Source organism: Apteryx mantelli, chromosome 1, assembly GCF_036417845.1.
Source record: "Apteryx mantelli isolate bAptMan1 chromosome 1, bAptMan1.hap1, whole genome shotgun sequence".
Classification (NCBI taxonomy): Eukaryota; Metazoa; Chordata; class Aves; order Apterygiformes; family Apterygidae; genus Apteryx; species Apteryx mantelli.
In genome coordinates, this window is record NC_089978.1 from 207,748,637 (window position 1) to 207,774,238 (window position 25,602).

At 39.5% G+C, this 25,602-nt stretch overlaps 2 protein-coding genes across 10 annotated transcripts in view; one reads left to right on the top strand and one right to left on the bottom strand.

Moving 5' to 3' along the window:
* SRPK2 (SRSF protein kinase 2) overlaps positions 1-20,332 on the top strand; it is a 159,975-nt gene extending 139,643 nt beyond the window's left edge. For both annotated transcript variants that reach the window (XM_067316543.1, XM_013944437.2), the window contains 4 exons: positions 10,599-10,668; positions 11,359-11,451; positions 11,912-12,004; positions 18,691-20,332. In XM_067316543.1, the coding sequence (XP_067172644.1) occupies positions 10,599-10,668; positions 11,359-11,451; positions 11,912-12,004; positions 18,691-18,875 (441 nt within the window). In that variant the 3' untranslated portion in view covers positions 18,876-20,332. The remainder of the gene's footprint in view (positions 1-10,598; positions 10,669-11,358; positions 11,452-11,911; positions 12,005-18,690) is intronic.
* Positions 20,333-22,496: 2,164 nt separating this feature from the next.
* KMT2E (lysine methyltransferase 2E (inactive)) overlaps positions 22,497-25,602 on the bottom strand; it is a 69,180-nt gene continuing 66,074 nt past the window's right edge. For all 8 annotated transcript variants that reach the window (XM_067316499.1, XM_067316508.1, XM_067316473.1 and 5 more), the window contains one exon: positions 22,497-24,778. In XM_067316499.1, coding sequence (XP_067172600.1) covers positions 23,264-24,778 — 1,515 coding nt within the window. In that variant the 3' untranslated portion in view covers positions 22,497-23,263. The remainder of the gene's footprint in view (positions 24,779-25,602) is intronic.

Genomic DNA, 25,602 nt, shown 5'->3' on the forward strand with positions numbered 1-25,602 from the left:
AATTTGTTTTAACACACAATAAAACTGAAATGATATATTTAAAAAAAGATTTAAAGATTAGGAAAAACTAAAACTTAATCATTCAACCATCTGTTTGAAACACGCATTCTGTTTACAATGTCTCTTTGAGGACAAATAAGCTGCATACATGTACTGATTAGAGATAGTTTTAGAAATACATTTAGAAATACTTTTTTCTATTTTAAAAGTGAAACCACATTCAAATCTTTATTTCTTACAAATGCATGTCTGAAAAGAGTGTGTGAGGAGGAGGAGGAGGAGAAGACTCAAATACTAGACACAGTTTGCAGGCGTGGGTGATGAGAAGAATTGCAGAACTCAGAGGGAGAGGAGGAGGATTGAAAAGAACATAAAATCCTACAGATATAAGCTCAGTAAGCCATGTGTTGGAAGTAACTAACTCATAAGCAAAAATGCAAGTATGTTTTCTCTGAGAGTTTAATACTAGATTTTGCTTTAGTACGCATAAAAGATTAACCATTTCCAAATTTACACATCCATTTTGAGGCAAAACAGAATTTTTCTATTACATTGAAAACAAAGCATACAAGATATTCCACAGTTATGGTCCTACAAGCAGAAGCGTTTGTCAGACTTGTATTTAGTTCTTGGGTTTTGCTACTTTTCCTAGCAAAGATATTGCAAAATCATCCTTGAATGCTTTTCAGTTGCATCAGCTTTTAAAGATTGACATCTGGTAATTTAGGAAGCTTGAATGTCAGTGTAAAGGTTAAACTTCCAAGAAATCTAAGTTGTGAATTCTTTGAGCTCTTTAATGAGTCTTCTTTTAACTAACTATAAAATTACTGTAGCAAAATTACTTTTTCATTCCTAGTATCTGATATTTTCTGTCAACCTCAGTTCAATTTAATACCTTTTTTTGGTTTCTATATTCTTCTTCCTTAAGGCTTGTATAGGTGCACTACATCCTGCTAATTTTATAGTCGACCCTGTAGCTAGAGCCACACAAACCAGGCTAAATTTGCATTTAAAATCCATCTAAAATTGCATTTAAATAAAATGGGATACTTCATAGCAGTTTCACACCTAGAGAATATAATACTCTTATAATACTTGGCATGAGTTATAGATGACTTTCTTATTCCTTTTAAATAGGAAAGGTATCTTTGGAAGGGCAGCGGTTACTGGCAGGGTGTATGAGTTCTAATCTTATGTTCTAAGACTGTTTATTTGATTTTAACCCTTTATAGTGACTGAATGAATTTTGAAAAATTGTAATGGTATGAGAGGAGATGAAGATGAACGTGCCAGCACATACTGGGCTGTTTCACTGTATGAGAGTCATCCTGCCCCTTACACTTGAATTATCTTTGTTGATGTTATATAAGCTGTATTGCTTTCTCTGTGCGAGTCCTTTCTTAAACTCAAGAACCCCCTCCCCTCCCCTCCCAAACCTAAAGAATCTTTGCCATTTATTCAGGTTCATAATTATTTATGAAACTGCAGTATTGTAATGAGAAAATTATGCTGCTGTTTTTTCATTATGTAAGCTTTAGGGATAGCAAAGTATTTGAGGCAGAAACATTGGAATTCTGTTCTGTCTTCTGCCACAGACTTTGTATTTTTGCCCTTGTAACATACTGTAGAAATTTAATAATTTTACAGCAGTGACATATGGTTGTTGAATTCAGTTGTCTTCATTGTACAAGTGAAGTCATGGAAAAGATGCAGATCAGGTGTCTCTAGCTCGCCCCAGAAATTTATAGTTTTAAAACTTGTGATCTGCTTTCATTCCTGTATGGTTAGAAAATGGGTCAGATTGGTGTTAATGCTGATCCCAGTATCAGATGGAATACAACTCTGTGAGGTAGGTATTAACTGAAGACAGTAACAGTTCTTTTCTGCAAAGAACTTTCAATGGGGAATAAGAGGCAAGGGGAACATCCCTGATGTGGAACTGCACAGACGCCAAGAACTTATTTACCTTGCCTGTCTTTGGAAGTTATGATTTGATTCTCTCCAGTTCCTGGAGCATCTAAGAACTGTGAAGTACTGAGTGTGTTAATGCCATTATAGTCCCACTTGCTCTTTCAGGTTTGGATTCTTGTTGTACCTAGATGTGGTTCATAAAATGTCCCTCTAGGTCACATTGCTCTTGTTTCCATATTTAATTCACTTTATTCCATAGTGGTTACTGTTATGTGTGTTTTCAAAGGGTTTGTCTGTTGGAGGAGGAGCTGGAGGTGCTGTTTATTTTGCTGTGACTGGCTGAAGATATGGCTCAGCCATATCTGTTAGCCATGTTGTCCAAAACCTCAAATTCAATGGAGTGCAAGGAGATTCTCCACTTCTTTGTCACGTTCCTTTGCTTGTACAACAGGTCCAATGTTGTTAAGGACATTTTTGGAAGCTGCACATACAAAATGAGTCATTCAGCAGTATTGCCATTACCTTTTTTTCCCTAGTTTCCATCCTTCCAAACCTGGCCTAATGTGATTGTAGCAAGCACACATGAAGTGGTGTTCTACTGGCTGACACCTGTGTTTATTTTAAATTGCATTTCTCATATAGTGCTTTAAAAAGATCATTAATTAAGGGCTAGCTGTGTGTTAAGAAGTGATGGTAAGCTTGATGTTGTGTTCAGGGTAGGTAGGTAATGCTTCATATCCCTCTGTCAGAAATATTACATTTGTGACTTGTATTGGCCTGCTAGGAAAGGAGACATTTTGCACTGAATTTAGCTTTGCGCTAGGAGCTGCGTGACAAAATTATAGATCCTGTCCTTTATTCTGATAATGATTTTGACTTCAGATAAGCTTTCTTGTCTCAATTTATCTATTGAAAGATAATGATACTTAGTGTACAGCCAAAAGTGTGTGCTGGATATGAATGATGTGAATTATTGCGGATTCAAAGAATAATAAGGTAGTATCTGAACAAAGATGAGACATGCTTTGAAATTCCTGGCTCACACCTCTGAATTATTGGGCTAGTTCTCTGAACTTGCACTGAAAAAGGGTTTAAAATATTTTTGTATCATTTCCCTTTGGATGGAATTGTGTGCAAATATATCTTGTAGATCTTGTGTGTACCCAGCACCCTCAAATCTTTTGACCAGTATTCTCACTGAGAGTGATTTAGCCGTGCTCTTCACTCCTCCACCTGAGTAGCTCTTGCTGAAATAAGACCCGCCACTTCAAAATCATGGTCAGGTTCTCCATCGCAGCGTGCGTTGTGTAAGTAAGTTTGACAACACGGCTGCCAAGCTCTTCTGAAAGGGCTTGTTCCCAAGAAGTCCCAAACACTCTGCTTAGCAGTGAAAGCACCATAAGAAGGCTGCTTACCTTGCAAAATAGAAGGGACTTTCCATCTGTTATAATCATATATCCAGTACTGTGTCAGATATTCTTGATTATTTCTCCTTTAAAATAAATTATAATAAAAACAGACCTTCCTTCCTCTGAATTCATTTAGGGTCCATGGAGCTTCCATGTCAGTATTTGACTTCCGTATGTTCACATAAAGCACCTCAATATTTTCATGTTTTCTGGTTTGTAGAATTTGTGAAGGACTACTTGGAATGTGTGGGACTGGGATCCACCTGGCATTTTAACTTGGTGCTTTATGGATCTCCCATTTGAGCCTAAGGCCATTTGCTGCCCTTTCCCTACTAACAAGATCACTTGGTCATTGGGATTAGCATTGACTAGGAGAGCAGTTGTGCAATGGCTCTTGTATTGACTTGTATTTATGGCATAAAGTATTGTTAAGCCAAACTAAGAGGTCATGCTGTATCATAACCATAGCAGACTGTCTTTTCAGTCATAGTATTCGCCTATCAATTTTACTTCATTTTTAGCAATAAGGATGGAGATTATGATGACCTTTTAAACAAAAGCTTCTGACAGAGGTCCCTGAGCGTGCAAACATCTGTGTGAAAAGTGTGTTCCTTTATGTATATGTGTGCAAAGCAAGTGACAGATTATCCTCTTTACAAATCTGGCTTTCAGAAACTGGTACGTTGTGTCTACATGCTGTGCTCTCTTCAGCTGTGCTGTGGAAATACAGGTTGGCTTCACCTACCAACCCCAACCCCATGCTTTTGGAGCAGCTTCTTAAGAAAGAATAGTCCTGTTCTATTTTTATTGCCTCTAGTATGGTTGTAGCTGCAGACTCTGAAACTGTGCTGAAAGTCTACATAAACAGAGCCATTTAAGATCTCTGCTCTGAACAGCATATCATATAAGAGAAGCGGTGTAAAAGATGGAGCAGTAACTCAGTGATAATAACCTTACAGTACTTTTTCTTTTGGCATTGTGTCAGTGAATAAGTAGTATTGTAAGCCAGCAGCCTGCGAGCTGAATCTTCTAAGTTTAGATGCTTCATCATGGCCCAGTTCTTGTGCCCAAAACATGAAAAACTGGTCTTCAAATCAGATTTAAAGGATGAGAGGGGAATTTCCTCAGACCAGTACCAGCTCAGCTAATCTGAGTCTTTAAAAAAAAGCAGGGAGAAAGGAGTATGATGGCCCAGGCCTGAGTGATTGTTGAGATCATTTGCTGGACATTTACATATTTTGCTAAGGGAATTGCACGGTGCTTTTTTTTTTTTTTTTTTTTTTTAAGAACGTGGCCTATTTATCTAAATGTGGGATACTCAACTGCTCTCATGCCAGAGCTAGAAACTGGGAATCTCTCCCCACAGTTATTAAATATCCTATTTTAGTTATGCTGACATGGAGGTACATCTCTCTTGTTTTCACTGAAAAAAGGAGCAGATTTGGAGCCAGTGATGCCTTTGACAGAATTAAAACCACCCTTGATCATGTTATTTTCTGAGGCTGAACTTCCACATTTGCAGAAGTAAGAGAATTGCTTTCTGTGGAGCATAAACTAAACAGGCGCTGCATGATGTAGCATTTCCTAAATCCAGAAGTCCTTGGAACACAGTACTCCACTGCTGCTGCCAAGAAATCCTGGCAAAATAAGGGAGTTAGTACTGGCAGAGAGGGCATCCCTTTGCATTGCTCCTGGAAATGACTGCGAGCAACATGATTCCACTGCTTTTCCAGGCTCTGGATTGGAGACAGGAAAAGCACCTGAAATGATGAGTCTCATCATCTGACTTTTGTTGTTCATTATGTATAATCTTGTGTTAGCTGCGGGGGGGAGATGAGTAAGTCAAAAGCTAAGACATCAACAAGACAATATTTTTCTAATATGTTTCTGAGGTGGCTGTTGTGGAGAGTTGTGATTCCTGAAATACATTCTTTTTATAAAAAGAAACAGCTAATAGATCATAGCTGTAGATTGGCAGCAAGTCTCCTAAATGTAACTACTCTTTCTGTATTGTAAATGGGAGAAAATGATCATGTCTTCAAAGGATCATGAGTATCACCATGCCAGTACATGTGAGCGGCACCAACCAAAGGTGTGATGACAAGCCTCAGTCTGCCCAGAAAAAGTATTTTGAGGAAAATTGGAAAATCAAAAATCTGGTTGATAGAAAAGAAGAACTTAAGTCACTATGCACATATTTTTCAGTAGGCAGATACAGTACGAAATGCTGTTATTAATCACTGTACACCCTTTTGCTTTGAAGGTGGTGGGTGGACAACCTGAAACATTCAAAAGAAAATGATTTTCTGAAGATACAGTGACTTTCCAAAGCAACCACACAGCATTTGCATGGTTCTGAGATGAGACTGTAGAAAACAATAGAAACCTGTTTCCTTTTCAAGCAACCCATGAATGTCTTTGCTTTGTACGTCTGGCCTTTCTTACCAGGCAGTAGCCATGCAAATTCCTTTTATATTCTTTCCATTGCCTGACTGTCGAGAGAGATGTTCAGGAGCGAATGAACTGTCAGCTGGAGTGCTCATCTCAAAAAGCCTTTTGCTCTTCTTGCTATGCTCCCACTTACCTGTGAAACTGATTTCTTAAACTAAGCCTATTTTTAAAGCAGTTACAATTTTCTCATTTACAGCTCTTCATTTCAGCTGGGTCAGAGAAACTTTGGCCAAGAGCTGGATCTGGTCTGTCACAGTAGTAAATTCTGGCCTATGGTTTGTTGCCCTTTTTCAGCTAGGACTTCATAGAAGGTTTGCAGGGAACCTGATGCAGTTCAAATGAATTATTCTTCCAGTCCTCTTCCAGACATCTTTCCCTAGATGTGCATCCATTTTCAGTCACCAGACCAGGTACACAGCTGTCACACAGTGAAAATGTAGGTATTTCCAGTCGTGTGCTTAGATATGGATCCATAGTACATGATAGGTGATTCCAGCAGTTTAGTATAGTGGTACGTCCATTTACAATCACCTGGCAGGGACAGAATGCGGGTAGCCTCTCCAAAGCCCACAAAGCAGCACGTGGCCGTTTTATCTGAAAGGTTCTCCAACTGTTGTAGTCTAGACTGTTTTTCTGTGGTAGCCATAGGAAAGTGATAGATGATTGCCTTGGGCTTTTGTGTCAAATGTTAAATATGCCATATCTTATTTATTGTTCTCATTTAAAATTTGAAATACTGGTTTGTGCTGAGATATATGTCAACATTAATAAAAAAGTGATCACGATAGTTCAAAGTCAGGGTTTCTGTCAAAAATTTGTTGTTTTTAAAAATGACTGTTTTCAAAGGGGATCTAATTAAGTGAATAGGGTGAATCTGTATTTATAGAATCATAAAAATCACAGAAAAAATTAGGCTAGAAGGGATCTCTAGAGGTTATGTAGTCTGCCTCCTGCTAGAAGCAGGGCTAACTTCAAGGTTAGATCAGGTTACTCAGAGCCTTGTCCCACAGAGTTTTAAATATCTGTGGGGATGGCATTTCCACAGATTTCTGAGCAGCCCGTTCCAGTGCTTAACCAATGGCTGGGGAGAATTTTTTCCCTGTATGCAGTTCAAATGTCCCGTGTTGCAGCCTGCGTTTGTTGCCAGTTGTCCTTTCACTGTCCACTTCTGAGGCGAGTCTGTCTCCATCTTCTCTATGATCACCTTGCAGGGAAGTGCCGCAACCAAATCCCCCCTTGGCTTTCCCTTCTCCGGGCTGAACAACCTCCAGCCCTGCTCCACCAGCCTATCCTCCTGCAGCCTGTGCTCCAGCTCCCTGCCATCTCGCTGCTCCTCCACTGGCCTTTCCCCAGCTTGTCCATGTCTCTCTCATAGTGGGGGTCCCAGACTGGTCACAGTTCTCCAGATACAGCCTTGTGAGTGCTGCGGAGAGGGGAATAACCACTCCCCACGATGAACTGGAAACACTCTTGTTAGTACAGCCCACGATGTGGTTAGCCTTCATTGCCACAAGAGTGCACTGCTGACTTGCACTCAACTTGCTGACTTTTCAGGGTCTCCAGGCCCCTATTTTATCACAGATTTTCAGCCAGTTGTGAGTTAGGGACTCAGTGGTTTTATGTTCCTACAGTTGGATATTAAGAGATAATAAATGTTGAAAAGTGCTAAGTTAAGTGTAAAGCATCAGTGTATTTCTGGAACTGTCACTTTGAATACTAGCAGCAGAGATCCCTTCTTTTGGTGGCACTTGCTCTCTGCACTGAGTCAGTAACGGGACTGCATGTGCTTTCTGGTGCATCACACGTTTTGATAACAACTTAGTAAGTAGAAGAATTCTGACTGTTACAATTCAGAAGTTTCACAGTGTCCTTCTGATTGCTATTTACCTGCTTATTAATGTATTTTTAACATTGATTCTGGTTTTGTTTCTTTATGGTAAAAACCTAGGTCAAAGATTTTCTTTTTTTATGTGGCCCAAATGATTCTATTTATCTTGTGTTATCTAGCTGGTCCATCCTACAAATATCTAGGAACCTGTTAGCAGATTGCTACAGATGAATCCACAAGCCATTTCCCTGCATGGATGATGAGGACTATTGCTAGAGATATTTACTGCACCTCCCAAAGGCAGGGCTGTCTCTAGATTGCCTTTGTGTGCCTTGGAGTCAGAAGTTTCCACGTTCTTGGTACAGAGTCCTTTAGGAGAGTCATGTAATCATGTGAAGAGAAGGCTTGGGGGGGGATCTTAGCAGTGTTTATAAATAGTTGGTGGAAGGGCGTAAAGAGGATGGAGCCAGACTCTTCTCAGTGACAGGACGAGAGGCAATCAGCACAAACTGACACACAGGAAAATCCACTTGAACGTAAGAAAACACGTATTTACTGTGAGGGTGGTCAGACCCTGGAACAGGTTGCTCAGAGGGGTTGCAAAGTCTCCATCCTTGGAGAGAATCAAAACCCAACTGAATGCAGCCCTGGGCAACCTGCTCCAGCTGACCCTGCTTGAGCAGGGTGTTGGACCAAGCAATCTCCAGAGGTCACTGCCAACCCCAACTGTTCTGTGATTCTGTGAAAGATCTCAGAAGCTGTGATTCCAGCCCATCCTGGGCACACAGTCAAAGCTATACAAAAAGGAAAAAGAAGCAGCATCAAAATTTTGAAAAACTTTAGTTTCTGCTCAGGAAAAAGATAGTATAAATATCCTAAATCTGTGAGAACTTGCAGCTCTAACTGAATATAGTCAGATTTAAAAGTGTGTGTGCCACTGTTTTATACTTAGTTCTTGTGCTTATCTGTGAACAGTTTTTATAGTTTTTCCAATTTAATTTCCAGACATATTCAGCTACTAATACTTCATTTTAGGGACAGAAACTGTATTCTTTACAGGACTTTATCTTTGTGGCTAAATTCAGCTACATTTCCTTTGTTCTCCAAGAATTTGTATTGAATAGGTATATGTTTCTTAATGTCCTCAGAAATAAGCCCCTCCAGTGTGTGTTCTCCTAGAAAAGTTGGCCCAGCTTTTTCAACAACTCTGTTCCCATTAGATGAAGGGAACTTTGGGGTTTTCTCAGTCTCATATGAAGAGAATAACTATACACTCTGTGTTTTGTTTGAAGATCTCCACCAGTGAGCTGTTTTGGCTACTGTAAAAGCTTCTGTAACACCTGATAATTTATGAAGTTCTTCAGATTTTTTTAAGCTGTACAATGAAAGCTCACCATCTTGAACTCAACATAGAAGAAGAAAAAAGTGAAAGTTTGGTTATTAGTGACAGACTTCTTGTTTGTAGGATTGACAGAAATGTCAACAAAAGACATACATACCCACTTTCTCGACTGCCATTTATGATGGCAATAAATTATTTTGGCAGTAGACCACTTGGATCACTCCACAGTTCACAGCTTGAAGAAGCCAAGTACCCATAAATAGGTTAAATTTACAGGTGATTCAACAACTCTGGGCTATGAATTGGAACAGAAAAGCATGTCTATTTCCAGGAGACAAATATTGTGTAGAAAATGATCTGACGGAGTGAAATTTCCTCCTAGCACCATGCCAAGAAGTTCTGTCTGATTTTTGGAGTGATTTTCTGGATCAGATGCTTTTTCTGGTCTTGAAGAGGGAAAATACTGTGATACTTAAACAACCTTAAAGGAATTAGATTCCCATGGCTGTTTGGGTAATCTGTGTACTACGAGAATAAATCCAGAGAAGAGAGAGAATTGTTCAGCAGATTAGTCTAGACTAATCCATGTTTCCTTACAAATAGGTGCTCTCACCGTTATTTCTGTGCTTTGAGGATTTTAAGGTGCATACTCATATGGAGAAACTCTGCTCTACTGGGAGTTTTGTCACTGACCTAATGTAGGGTTAGCATCCATCCAAGGATTGAAGGGATCAGTCATCATGGTATCTGCTCTGATTGCCTTCATCAATATCAGTCATAGTATTTTACCCCATGATTGCAGTATTTATTTTGATGACTTGTGATTCAACAAAAATACCTTTTTAAAAACCATTCTAGATTCAGAGTGATCAAGGAAGAAAGAGCTTGTCCTGTGCGATAATTTCAAGTGATAACTATTGTTAAAAATGTATTTTATTTCCAATTCAGACTTTTTAATTTCAGTTTCCAGCATTGGATCTCTGAAAGATAAATAGACTTCAGATACAAGTGCAGCTCTTTATTCTCTTAGGAATAACTCTGAGTTTCATTAACTTACACCTATTTAACATGATTAGCACATAACACATTAGCATGTTAAAACATATTTAACACTAACTTACACTGAAGCCCTGTTCGCACTTCCTTGCCATGTAATAGTATGTAGCTGCTTTTCTTCAGAATCACTTCCTCTGTGGCCAGATGCTGTTAGCAAGAGGATCGATGCTGAATTTTTGAAAATGACAGAAATACTTCTCAGTTAGCCAGTTAAGCCCCAGGAATTACTGGTTGGACGGGTGCCCTAGGTCCTTATTCCTTGTCTGTCATCTTCGTTGTTCCCGGTCAAGTAGAACGCGTGGGCTTCAGGCTGTCTGCCCATTGCACACCTCCAGCCTCTCTTACTGAAAGGGAGTTGGCTTGGTGCTGGGCATGGGACTTTCTCCAGAAGGTGGGTTTGGGCTGTCATTGTACTTCAGGAATGATGGTTCTCAGGTAAGTGGTCTTTCTTGAATCTTAAGTCTGATTTTAAGCCTTGTTAAGCACTAGCTTTGAAGCTAATTCTTTTCTTGGTTCCAAGACAGTTGGGATGTTTTGCTGACATTTTAAGATTAAAATAATTATTTCTGACATACCCATAAATATGTTTGTTATGTTATAGGCATTCGAGCTAGCAACTGGAGATTATTTGTTTGAACCACATTCTGGTGAAGACTATTCCAGGGATGAAGGTATGAATCTTTTGAGAAATTTATGAGTTTCTGTATATTTTCACACTCCTCTTCTTAAATTTCTAGCAAGCTTACAGTGGGGTTAATTTTTGTATTTGATTGAACTGTTCATAAACTTTGTTTTTAGAATATAAATACATTTTTTTTCTTTTTAGTTTTAAGTCCCATCAGTAGCAGTAGATGGGCAAAAACTCCCTTCTGCAGATACTCATCTACTTAACAACTGCCTGAAGAAATTAAACTGCCCTTTTGTAAGACTGCATATGTGTGGAAACCTGATTGAGAATAACAATGTTTTAGTTTACGAAAGAAACATCAAAATTGAACTTTATAAGTTTGACACTGGAATAATGTTTACATTGTGTATTTTTATTTGAATTAGGCAATTACTAATTTTTTTGAAACCAGATTTAACTCCTGCTTCCATCTGTGTACCTGTCCATTTTCATGCTTGTTTGCTTGTAAATGCCCTTTGCAGTGGTAACGTGGGCATCATTCATTGTTCCTAAATGCTGCTAATGATGCCAGAGCTCTGCTGATCCTGGGAACCTCTGCATGGATTTGCTGCAAACATTGTTGATTTGAAACTATTTCTGATTTTTTACTAATTCCAGTTTCTTTCCTCTTCTTTTTATCCCATCCTTTCCCTGCCCCTTCCACTCCCGTATCCTTTTTTTCTCTCCCTCATAGACCACATAGCACACATCATAGAGCTGCTAGGCAATATCCCAAGGCACTTTGCTCTATCTGGAAAATATTCTCGGGAATTCTTCAATCGCAGAGGTAGTACCTCTTCTTTTTGAAAGGTGCCGTGATGCAGACAGAAGTGGAATTGCTGTTGCTGGTTGTAACATGTCCCACTAAAGAGCATTTTCTCAAATCTAGCAACAAAAAATATTTTTGAAAAACAAATGCACATGAATTAGAGGCAGAAATCTATGACAAACTCAACTTCTTTAGCTAAGCTTTCTGAAAAATAACTATTAGTACATTTTAAATTGTATAGCAAAACATGTATATAGTAGCTGATACTCAAATGTCTTTTTGACAAGGAAATTTTGCTGAAAGTGTTTTTCCTAATTAACCCCGTTAGCCTTATCAACACACTGACTAGTGTGCATGTGTCTGTTTTACCAGGATCAATCTATTTCTGTCTGTACCGGGCCAGTGTTAGTGTGTGCATGCAATGTACTGATTAAACTGTTGTATGTTTCTGTTTTGCTGGCAATGTTCTCCAATGCAGACCACATAGCATTGATCATTGAACTGCTGGGAAAAATCCCTCGAAAATACGCTATGTTGGGGAAATATTCCAAGGAGTTTTTCACCAAAAAAGGTAACGGTATTTATGCAACACTAATTTAAAGCATAATACTATCCAAAAGGAGAATATGTTCATTCAGTTAGGGGTACTGAAGAAATATATCCATTTAAATGGAGAGCTCTTGTTAAAGAAGAATTTTGGTGTGAACTTGCCTTTCTAAAAAAAGCAAACATTTTCAGTATTCCTTTCAGTTCTTTGCTTAAAATTTATTTTGCGATGTACTCAACAAAGTGGATATTAGCTAACGCTTTTGTGAATCTGTTGTCAAATATTTATGTGAATGTAAGGAATCATCAAATAATGCATAGCTTGTAACTTGATTGAAAATTAGCTGTCAGCCACTTTTGATCGTATATGATGGTCTAGCATATGCTTTTGATAAGGATTAAAGTAGGTGGAAAAGGAGTATATGGGCAATAGGTACATAGATGTGTGCAGTCCTCACCTTCTCTTAGGCTTCCTGAAGAGAGAGTGCGCAGAAAGAGAGTTCTGTGGCAGGGTGATGGAGGAAGGTGCTCTTCCATGCACAGTGCTGTCTCACTTCAAATGCTACTAATTATTTTAACATCTGAGAGCCACAGCCATGGGTCAGGACTTAGCTGTGTTTGCCGTTTTACAAAAGTGTCAATTGCCGCAAGAACAAAAAAAATCATCTTAGCAAACCCATCAGTCTGTGATTCTTTTACCTTCTTGTATTTTGTGTTCAGGCTGGTCTTTAAAAAGACAGGGTTTTGAACATGAGGAAATGTGGTGAGACCTGCGTCGTTTGTTCCCCCGGTGTACGAGACAGCACTGTGCTGTATGGAGTGACAGGGTATGGCAGGAGATGATGTTGTGTGGTGGGAACACCCAGGGCTGGCGACTGCAGCTGGCGACTATGCTTTCCTGCCCAACAGCTACAGCGTCCCCCTTGCCCATGGCTCCACGTGCCTGAAGCGTGCAGCTTGTCAGCAGGGCACGGCACCATCAGCTGCCCAGCTGCTCGGGCAGGTGGGGTCAGCAAGGCGGGCCGAGGCTGCGGTGCGGGGCTGTGCAAGCATGGGGTGACGAGGCGGCAGACAAGCCAGCGAGTCTTTCTCCTGTTGCATGAGAACGGCCTGTTCTGAGCTTGCAATGACCTCTGTGTGGCTTGATTTCCGTAAGGAGGGTTTAATCGAGTTAGACAAGGTGTGAAGATGAGCAACGGGAAGATTGGATCAAGGAAATGGAGCAACTGCCTTACAAGGAGTGGCCAAAAAAGCTGGAGAAAGTTTGGAGAGGAGAAGGTTGATGGGGGGATAATAAAGGTTTACGAAATCGTAAAGGCTGTGGATGAGCTGAATGCAGAGCTGTTGTTCAGCAGTGCCCACAGTATGAGAGTTATGGGGCACTCAAAGAAATTTGCAGGGATGCATCTAAAACACAGAAGTACTAAGTATTTCTTTACACAGCAGGTGGTGAAGTTCAGCGACTCGGTGCTGCGGGAGGTTGTAGGGGTAGGCAGTACAAGCAAGTTCAAGAAGAGATTAACAAACTAAGGGGCCACGTGTCCATAAATGTATAAAATAGTAAAAGGACTGGGCAAGAATGTTCCCTCTGTCCTCCCTAATGCAGGACTTGCAGGTGCTAGCAAGAGGGGAATGGGCTGCAGAAAGTGGCCAGGCTCATGTGCGCTCCCTAAATAGCAGCTCCTATTGCCACTGTCAGAGATGGATACTGAGCTGGGATCCACAGCCTGACCCGTTAAGGAATTTCTCATGTTCCAAATTTTTAGTTTACACCAGATTGTTTGGTATTTTCTAATGAGATCATAAAGAAAAACCTTTAAATGACCTAATGATTATATAATAATAACAGTGTTTCTGGCTTACAAGAGAGGGCAGTTTCTAAAATTAACATGAAGTGGAGGATTTAACTTGCCTTCCTGAGCATCTTATTTTCCTTCAGAATTTCCACTGCAGAGAGTCGCTGTTGTCCTATGAATCCTAAATTTCAGTGGCAGAGTGTGTGGAGGCACCACCTTTGTTGGCTCTATGGTGGATATAACCTCTTTCCACTGTGCACATGAAATTTAAGTCCAAGCTTGCTCTGTAAGCTAAGTAGACTGGATCTCACCTGTTTTACTGAAAATAGCAAAATCTCAAATACAAGATGAATGAGCGAATAGTCCAAGTGGCATTTTCAAATGACACTAATTATTCTGCTATCACAAATTCCTATAAATCAGGAAAATTGAAAGGCTTTGCAGAGGAATAAAATTGCGAACCATGGTGGAAGAGGAAAAATTGAAGTGTTGAGTTTCCTGCCCGCTCATTTGAGATTTTTCATTTAATCAGGTACCAGAGGTCCCCTTTCCTTTTCCTCACCACCGCAGTGTTCCCAGCCCTTCTGGTGCTGTGGATGCTTTCCCCCAGCTCCATCCAGGAGGGACCAGGAGGGATTTGCATTTGGTGAGGAATGATATGCTTCATAGTGGGCCAGCAAGCTGCTGCGTTTTGTGCTGCCTCTGAGCTGCTCGTGGGCTGAACTTGAGCTAGGGGCTGCAGGAGGTGCAGTCCTGAGACTCTTCTGAAAATTTCATGCTGTGAGGTAAATGTGGGCTTAGAAATATAACTTTTGGCTTCTGTTTTGGAAAAATCAGACTCGGGTAAAATCAAGAAATCACAATTTTGTTAATGTATTGAATGTCTAAGAATATTTTATCCAGATGACATTGAAGGAATTTTATTTTGTTCTGACAAAGACTAATACCATTGAGCAGAAGTTAGAAAAATAAAGTGTTGCTCCTGTCCATAAGCAGGTTCACCATCAGAGACAAACTTTGCGCGCTTGAATTGTTCCACCGAAATCACAGACGTAAAAGGAAAGTTATTACCAACTAATGAGTTAACAGGATGAAGGCCTTTCTTTTCAGTGATTGCATGAAGCAGTTTGTGACCTCAGATAGGAGTGTGTATTAAAAAAAAAAAAGGTATAATTTCTTGTTAGTCATAATAACACTAATACATTCTTTTTATAGGGTCTCATCTTGTTTTATACTGGGTCTAGTAATAGCTCCAAGGAGTCCTTTTCTCTGTTGCCTCCCTGGAAGCTATTTTGTCTTTAAAAATGCTTAACACATTTTGGCACTAGAACTTAAAACCCTTGTCTTTCTAGACCTCAGTCCCCTTTCTTTTTCTGCAGACTCTTTGAATGAATTGCTGTTTGCTCCCCCTGTTTCTTTGTGAGCTAAACTTGTGTGAGGTGCTGGCTCGCTACTGGAGGATTTGCCTGTGGGAAGCTGTTAAAAGAAAAGCACTGCTATAGTTATTTAACATCCTGGAAGGGAAGGAGAAGGTTCTTCTCCACCTCACTTGCTGCATCTGCTGTAACATAGGACCTCATCAGAAGTTTTTGTATTAGTTGTCTGGAGCATTTCCTCAGAATTTGTAGTAGCAAATTATATCCCATTGCTATTTCTCCGGTTCTTCATGTCATCCATTTCTTATTGTTCAATAAACCATCCTCTACTTTCTTGATGAGACATCTCAAATTTGTCATTGACAAATTTTATAGACTATCCCTGTTTTTTTTGTGTTATGGTCAACAAAGAAGTATTAAGTAGCATCTTCACCTCAACAGACCCTCAAGAAATGTCATTAGTAATTTCCTTCTGACTTAAAACCTCCTTTTTCAAAACAGTCTATTACTGTGGCCCCTTTGGCCACACATGGTTCTTACAATTCTGATAATCCAAAATCCTCTCAGGCAATTTCCTATGTATGTGCTTCATTATCAAAAATCCAGACAAGAACTTTTGTTAATGACTTTTCACCTACTATTGCATCTTAAGTGTTTCCTTCAAAATTCATTTTAATCCCCTGGATACAAATGATGTCAGACCAGTAGGCCTGTACTTTTCATTTTTCTCTTAAATATAGGTACTGCCTTGCTATCCTCCAACTATATGGTACAAACTTCATGAACTTGAAGAAAATACTTGTTGCCACACCTCCATTTCCTGTGCTTGCTCTTCAGAGTTTTAGGTTGGAAATGAGATGAACTCTCTAAATTAAAATAAATTCTTTGGGGTTTTTCTGTCCACCTCAGTTGTGTTAATTGCCTTTTATTTATCCTGATTTTGATTCCATGGTCAGTATCATTATCTTTATGGAAAACTGAAGCATTAATTTAATTCTTGGACAATGCATAGATAATTTTTACTCTATTCCATCTTCTTAAACACTTGCACAATTGTTACTGAATTTCTTTTGGACAACCTCAAATCATAGTACTGAGAGAGTTTATTCCTCAGCAGAAAAACACTAAAGAATGTTATGCTGCCTGGAATGCATTAGTCTTAGCCTGGATATTTCAAATTCAGACTCTATTTCAGAAAATAAGATATAAAGAGTGTGCAAACAGTATGAACTCAGCTTCCACACTAACACCCACGAAGAAGCAGGAACCTTGTACTGCAGTCAGACTGGCTTTATATCACCTGAGAATGGAAAGAAAGAGGCAAATACGGGAATGCTACAATTGAGTGTTATAGATAAGTTTTATGAACAAAATGGATGATAACTTTGAATTTCCAAGCCTTCGAATAGGTTTGTGGGGGTTTTTTTTGTTGAAAATACAATAACTAAAAACTACATAATTTAAATGAAGAGGTGAAAACCATGTTGCATTTAAAAAAGTAATCCCCTCAAGCCGTTCTAGTTTTGTAAATGTTTACAGCAACCCTTGCAGTGAACTCTATAACCTGGAGAAGTTATGGACACAGGCTCATTTTCTTTGCCTTTTTTTGCATGTAGTTGATGGTTTTTGTCGCTGAGATTGCTTGTTGCACAATACTTGAGTTTATAAATTCTTATGAGAAAGTTTACTACCTGTTTTTGTTAGTAGGCAGCAACGCACACTTTTTCAAAAGGTTAAGATTTTCAGCACTTACTTAAAGAGGTGTACAGTGATTTTTAAGGGCTGAGAGTAAGCTTGGAAATAAAAAAAAAGTTCTCTGAGATGTGTTGTCCCTCTGTACATTCACATACTGTGGGTGTATGTAGGCCCAAACCAAAGTCTTTTTGTTTGTTGGAACTGGAAATCTTGGGACACGCTTGTACTGTAAATGTGCAGACATAAACTGGCAGAAAACACCATGTGATTTAGTTCCTCTTTGTCTCAGTATCCCTCCAAAAGTTGAACAGTGAGATAGAAAGGAGAGTGGGTTGTGCACATGGGCAACACATCTTGACTTTATATTACTAGTAGGTCACTTCTTTCTCTTGCAAGTGACAGGCCTTCGCACATGTCCGCTGTTAGTAAACGTCTGCGGTTGCCTGGAGAAGGAGGGTCTGGGGTTCTCGGTGAATGCGCCGGGAGAGCGGCGTTGTCAGGCGTTGCACCCTGGGAGCAGCAGCGTAGTCCTGCTGGTGTGCGGTGGGTTTTAATCCATTGTACTCAGAGGCTGAGATTCCCAGTGGGATTCTGAAGACATGGGCTCTTAGGCTGCCTTGGGACTCATGTAGCCACAGGGACGTACAAAAACCCAGACCCACGAGTTGGCATCTGATGATAGCATTTCATGGGCAGTAGATTACAGGAAGCTGATTTCAGCCACAGGCAACAATTAGGTTTACAATTTGTTTAAAAAGAATATGACCTGCATGCACCCATACAAGATGGTATAATGTATACATGTGTGTGTACATATGTATATATAGTTTATGTATATATGAAATTGTGAAATAGGATGAGTTCATGTTCAAACTCCAGTATGTGCTGAGAAACCACTATCGTCCTCAAGAGTCCAGAGGATATCTCAGAATCATCACCCGAATCTCTGCAGTACTTAAGCATGCTGCTTTTGGTAGTGTCGCTAGAGCCTGTCTCGCTCAGATATACGTCTGGGCCAAATGGAGACAGCAATGGAGGAGGAGGCAGCAGGGTCAGAAGAGCCTTCCTGCCCATCAAACAGGATGACCTGTGGATCCCCCTGGATAATATTGCTGATTTGAATGGCAGAAGGAGTCTCTCATCCTTCAGTATTTGTTTTGGTTTCAAGTACATTGCCACGCTGGCTGTATGCAATCTCTGTGGTGGAACACAAATCTTGCTTTCTGCCCCTGCTTGTGTTGGTGGTGGGTTTTGGAGGAGACCTGGGCAGCAGCAGCTCTTCCTTCTCAGGAAGAATTCAGCCCAAGCTGCTCGGGTGGGTGGGTTTGCCTGGGAGCTGGAGCAGGAGCTCCCAGTGTAAAACCTTTTGTGCTTGGCTTGGTTTGCAACAGCTCAATGCACTGCTGCACTGTCAGCAGATGCAGCGGAGCCAGAGTAACCGGTGTTGCCGAGACCTCGCGTCTTACAGATTTGAGCAGTTTTTCTAATGTTTGGGTTGCTGGTTGAGCAACAGGAAAAGGGCTGCAGTGGTCTGTGCATGCAGTGTGAGTGTGCATGTGAATGCTTCTTTGTATAAGGAAGGCATAATGCAGCCAACAGGAAAAAAAATCAAGAGAAATGTTTACAGTGGACTCCAGGTATAACATAGTTTGCTTTTGACATTGGATATATTCCTTTTCTTTAAGGACCTGAAGCAAGCTTGCGATATACTGGCCTGCCTAATTTATTGTTCAGAGCATGTAACGGTGCTGTGAACACAGAGTGGGAGAAAAACTGAACAGGGACTAGTCATAAACAGGCATAACGAGGTCTTTTTCTAATCCCAGTAATATTTCTATTTGCAGGAGAACTCCGACACATCACCAAGCTGAAACCTTGGAGTCTTTTTGATGTGCTCGTGGAGAAGTACGGTTGGCCTCACGAAGATGCTGCACAGTTTACAGATTTCCTGATCCCTATGCTAGAAATGGTCCCGGAGAAACGAGCTTCAGCTGGAGAATGCCTTAGGCATCCATGGCTGAATTCTTAGCAAAATCTCCCAACTGTAAAAATAAGCCAGCAACCACTTTCCAATGCATCGGACCTAAATGGTGACTGTCACAAATTCTTTAGCAGGATCACACGTGAGCTGGCTTCAATCCTCAGACCTTTATTTTGCTTGAGGTACTGTTTGACATTTTGCTTTTTGTGCACTGTGTTCTTGGGGAAGGGTAGTCTTTTTGTCTTCAGCTAGTAGTTTACTGACCCACTTTCTTCAGAAAACACTTAACATGTCTTTAAGCATTGTTTCTTGTGTTGTGTGGCATTCAGATGTCAGATTTTTGAACAAAAAAAACTTCCCCCCATGTGTTTTGGCAAGTTTTGTAACTATTTATGAAAAAAATATTTTAGCTGATGCATATTATATAATTTACAAGCATAAGAAATTTATCAAGTCAGAACTGAGTTATGGCGAGGAATTGTACAATTTTATCTTCTGGCAAAGGGACGTCATTCTTGTATTATAGTGTATGTAAATGCACCCTGTAAATGTTTATTTCCATTTAAATATGGGATTGGGGACTCAATTTCAGCATAAAGCTACTAAGTTTTAGAGAGCTTTATAGCAAACAAATTGCATGTAGTGGACTTTACACTGCTTTAAGGAATTGTGTAAACTTTCTATTCTGTAGCAGTTCCCGTTCATTGGATTTTAAACAAAATGGCTCTGGTTTACAGGATTTCATTCCCCAAATGGCACTTTAAAGGAAGGCTAGACTTCTTTCTAATAAAGTATGCATTATCATTTAGCACTCCCTTTTAGAACTTTTGCCTATTTTAAGTGCTTTTAAGAAGAAAAAAATAGCAATTTCCCTTACAATGTGATAGTGAAGACATGGTACCATATGGTGTTGCCTTTTTATAAGCACTGTAAGTTGTACTATACCTTAAAAAAATTAAAAATTGAGCATGAGAACCACTCTCTGTGTAAAATTACTGATGTTTTATAGAAGTGTGTGCTTGGAATCAGTTAAGGAAGGATAGATGCAAGTATTTACAGTGCAGTGGGTAAAATAATCCAACAAGCAAGATCATGCTCATTCCATTCATAGCTTTACATGTTTCTAAAACAATTTGCACTAGCTTTAATTTTTTTCCAGAACTAGACATACAATTACCCTCTGTAAGTTGCACGCAAAAATTAAGTGTTTCCTAGGGAAAAAAAAAAAGCTACATAGACTGAGGCTTATAGGCAATACAGATTTTAGAATGTAAAACATGGAGGTATATTTTGGCCTCTTTTAGAAGTCAGTGGGATGAATGTAAGCTTATTTCTGGTTTTCATGTTAACTATGGTGCCACTTTTTCTTGACTTTGTCCATATGAAATTTATTCACATGCCTTTGCAATAACTAGATTGTGAGAAGATAGCCCCATGTTGTAACAATAACCAATTGTTTGAGGTGCTTGCAGTTGTCTAATTAAAGTGTTTTGTTTTTTCAGACAGTGTGCTGGTCATTGGAGTGTTTGCTAGCCATAAATCCAACTGTTTGCTACAGTTACATTTCGTAGTAGGGTGGTTTTTTTTTTTTTTTTTTTTTTTTAGCCTAGCCAAAGTGAAAAGCAGCTTTCTGTACTATACTAATTTATAAATACTTTACCTGGTATAAATCAGAAGATACTGAAGGCTAATGTAGAACAATGGGCTATACTTAAGTGCTTTCTAGATGAAACAGGACAGAACTGAAAAAGACTATTTCATACAATGTGTTTAACTTAATCTGAACGAGTAAACGATTACCCCTTCCCTGATAAGAACGTGCAGCCAATCATCCAAAAAGAAAAGGGAAAGCCTCCTAGTAGGATGCAGCACAGAATGCACTAGTGGAGAGAAACTCATCCACACGCTAAGGCGATGCCAACAGCTGGGTTTCCGAACAGAGTACATTGGCCATCCACTTCTCAAGCACTTCATCCTGGAACTTCTTTTAAAGGCAACAAGGATGACACTAATGAGAAGAAAAATACTACAATGGAATCCAAAAACAGAGGTAAAAATGATTTTCCACTTCGCACCTGGAGTTGCCATTAGTAGTGCCTAGTTGCTGCAACTAATTGAAAGTTTGTTCTTGAGAAGAAAAGAAAATAGTAGGAGTTGAAGTGCCAGTTTTACATGCAAGCCAAGTAAGTTGAGTAACGTTACCGCTATTGTACCTCTTTCCCTTTAAGCATGTCAATATAACAAAACTTTTAAGGAAACATATGCAACAGTAATACTCTCCTGTCCTCCTGCCCACTCCACTCCTCATCCTGCTGTAAGATTTCACTGCATACACTCTGCATATTTTCTTATTTTGCAGTGATGCAATTATCTCCTTCAGGGATGAATAGAAGAGGGTCTGTGCAACCACATTTGGAGTTAAATTGAGGGGTCAAGATACAAATTTTTCAAAATGAGGGTCTGGCCAATAGAATAAGGTGTCTTTTTTCTTTTTTTTAACCCCTCCAATTGATGGCCAAAGATGGTTCTTCTTTATACTTGTGCAATTCATAGTGTGCCTGTGTGTTTTGCCTAGCCACTGGTCACACAGGGAAGTATTTCAGGTGTTGTACTTTCACTAATAAATGTCTAATAATTACAGTCAAATTTAAGTTTAAAGTAGCCCCAGTTTTTCTACACTATCAGTCTGACATTTAAAAAAAACAAAACAAGTATAACCTTTTTTCAATAGTTGGGAATATCCATTTCCAATGTCATTTGATTCCAGGTCTTCTAGTGGCAAGAGTAAAGAAAGTTGCATGCTGGATTTCTTCTCTGGATTCTGAGATACAGCCATCGAGGATAAGTTTGTTATATTAGCAAAGTTTAGAGCATTCATTTACAGGATGTAAGGACATCATACAGCATAATTATGGAATAAATCTGCACCCATTAGTTACGTCAACAGCAACATCGTAGCTGCTCTACAGCAGCTGCTCTGCTTAGCTGTTCTTAGGAAGCAGGCGTAAACTTCCATTTAAAAAATAATTTACTGCTATATAATTCATTAAACTCCATATCCAGTTTTAGCCACAAAATAACACTTACTTCTCCTTTGATGAGCAAAGGAATCTCCAGTGTGGGGTGAACAACAATTAGAAATGCTGCATTATAAAAATATTTTAGCCTATTATCAAGTTTCCTGAAAATTTAAGGCGGCCTCAGTTACTATATATTGCAATAACAAGAATTCTGAAAGAGCCAATAAAAGAGGACAACAGATATGTACTAAACTGTGCAAGTGTTACTGTGGTCTGTAATCAAGATCAAAATAACATGTCTGATATGGATTTAGTGCTCAGCTGTACTGGTGTATGGACATTATGTATAATGCGTCTATACTGTGTTGATTCATTTTGTATAAGTTTTACCTGCGAGTAAACTGACACAATACTCCAGCAGATTTCAAGTACTTTTTCCTTACCTCTAGACTCAGCAGGGGAAAATAAACCCACATCCTACAAAAACCTTCATACCTATTTGTACTTGGTGAAGCAGAACACAAGTAAACACACAACTGGAAACTGGGGGGAAGTGAAATAGCCCAAAGGTAACAGCAGGGGTTTTGTTTGTTTTATATACACATATGGACATTTCCCTTAACAGACACCATCCTTTCAGGACAAGTGGTTAAAACTGACATAATTGTGATTTATTAACATGAATTAAAATGCCCAACCAGTGCTGCAATGTGACAGTATATTAAAAAAAAATTAAAGATCATATACTGTACTACTTTCACAAAGATCACACTTTTTTTTTTGCAAAAGAGACTTATTATATACAATACTATATCAAATGAAAGAAGCTTTAAGCAATTTTACAAGCAAAAGAAATACAGTATTTACAGCACTTGTCAGAGACATTAGAAACAGTCTATACATTAAATTACATTTTCTGCAAATAACTGATGAAACAGAAAGCCATGACCACACCAAAACTATAAAAATTTGTATTGCATTGTTTTCTATCTCTATGCACACAAAGAACTGTTGACAGAAGAAAATGAAAAAAAAAATGTTAGTGCCATCACTTAGCCTGTGTACTTACTTAATTACATATGTATTAAAGTAATATAGAAAACATTCACTAAATGAATTTAACTGCAACAATAAAATTTTAAAGATTATGCAGCATCAAACCTACTGCCAGAAAAAACAGCTGGAATGTTCACTTACAAAATAAAAAGAAATACCTAATACTGGCTTAACAGCACATTTTTCAGGAATTTTAAAAAGCAAAAAATGGAAAGAATACAATGAAAGAGCACTGGTGTTTGCTTTTATACAAAGTATCATGTACAAGCTTTAAAAAGTACCTTGAATAGGTACATATGAAATATACACAGTTTATATTACAGAACATTTTAAAAATGTTTAGAATTAAAGGGATCCATTTTAATGCCACCCTGAACCATGGTAATTGTTTTGAAAAGTTGGTGGCACCTGTGCTCTGTGGATTGGAATTTGTCCAGGCACTGGTGATGCCTGCTGCGGTCCTTGCACTCCGTGGGGAAGGGTTACAGAGCCGGGGTGAGGGCAGAACCCTGAAGCAGTAGGTGTTGGAATACTGTTTGGTCCTTGAGGTTGGATGTGAGGACCCTGACCAGGGAGTGGGCAATGAGGTCCTGTTCCAGCAGGCTGATGTTGAGGTCCAGGTCCTAACGTTGTATGATGTGGGGCTTGTGAGGAATAGGAGGACACGCTTGTATGAGCATTTGAAGGAAAATGGGGGGGTCCTTGATGAGATGGGTGGTGTAACCCTTGTGCTGATGTTGGGTGGTGCCCCGAGCCTATAACATTGGATGGCGGGGGTGGGGGTGGCGGAGGTGCAGAGTTTACAACATGCTGGTGCTGTGCTTGCAAACCTTGGTGTCCAGTTGACGGATGAGGAGGTTGATGGTGGGGGAGAGGACCTGGGGGTGGAGGTGGTGGTGGCAAATGATGTCCAGCAGCTTGAGAATGAATATGTGATCCAGGAGCTACTGCCACGGCGTGAACTGGACCAACAACATGTGCTACAGAATGCTGCTGATGAGAACTTTGCTGCTGTACAAGGTGAGGTCCTGGAGCAGGCGGAGGAGGAGGAGGAGGTGGAGCAGCAGATGATGAAGCCTGGTGATGAATACTGGGGTTCTGAGATGGCAAAAAATGCCCTGCAGTTACGTGGTGTCCTGGCACTGTTTGCTGACCTGCAGTGCCAGGAAGTGCTTGATTTGGTCCGGATGAAAATACAGTCTGTTGGGGTATGCTACCCTTCAGCTGACTGTAACTCTGAAAGTTTCCAGAGGACTGCTGGTTTTGATAGTAAGTAGAAGAAGGCGGTGGGGGTGGAGGAGGAGGTGGTGCACTGCTGTTCAAATTTTGTTGGTTAAACTGGCTGTAAGAAGCTGACGATTGTCCTGAAGTTGTCTGAGTAAACAGCGGTCCACTAGTCTGCTGCTGATTACTAGGCTGAAGGGTTGGTGCTGCTGGATAAAAATTTCGGTGTGTTTCCCTCTGGGGTGTTCCAACTTGAGGTGACTGTGGATGATGAGGTCTGTATGGAGATCCCAACTGCTGCGAGTGAGGCTTTGGTGAAAGATAACCATGCTGCACAGGTGCGTGAGGAGTAGATGATTTTGGAGGATTTTCTACATGAGGTGAAGGTGGACAATGCAGCTTTAAAGGTGCAGAAGGCAACTTCTGTGAATGTGAAAGTTGCTCAGCTGAACTGCGCAGATGCAATTGAGATGGATGATTTTTTGAAAGTGCTTGGACGTTATTTGTCAGCTGTTTTTGTTGCAGCTCAGATTTCGGATGATTCACACACTCAGCCTCTGGTGCATTAGCTGCAGTTTCCCAGTGTGAATCTGGTTTTGTGGTTGTTTTCCCAAGTGACTGTGTTGAAACTACAGGACTCGGTGAAGAAGGCTAGAATGAAAAGAAAATAAATCAGTGCAAAACATTCAAAACATTTAACTATGCATAAGTTAAAAGAGTCTTCTCAGAATAGTGGTATCTTTCTCTGCGACTATAAGAAAAGACAGTTATGGCACCAAATATTTTTTTGGTACATGAAAAATAAAGATGGTAGGAAGCTCAAACTTAGTACAGGCACTATTTTTAACCAGTATATATGAATTGTTCTTTTAAAGTTAAAGATTAGCAAATGTTTTAAAGTAGTAACAGAAATATGACCTATCAGGTCAAAGTCAGAATCTAGATTATTTGTTAAAGTTTTAGATTTCTGAGTCTGAATAATTCCAGACTATTTACAAAGCAATTTTAAGTGTGATTTAACATTTTAACATGGGGATAATGTGAACAAGCTGACTGAACATTACAACCTGAATTACTGCATTTAATATTGTACAGGTAGCTACTTTCTCCACTTCAATGCCTCAACTGACAAACAGTGCCAAACTCTGACATGGCAAGAGCAAACTCCTGTTAAGGTAAGAAGTACTTAAATCATGTTACTACTGTCAGTTCTGACTGTCAGTTCTTCAGCATTTAACCTGCAGAATTGTGGTGATACTGAATCCACCGATATAATATCTTCTGTGTGTACAGAATGCAAGATTATGTATAGATACCCTACTGAAACAACAAAACATAAATCAGGTTTTTAGCATGTATGAGCTACCATTAATATAAACATTTGCAAGAATATTTAACAGAAAGATTACATGCACACATGTCCATCTTAAAGAACTAAATCATGAAACTAACATTTAAAAAAAATAAATCCAAGA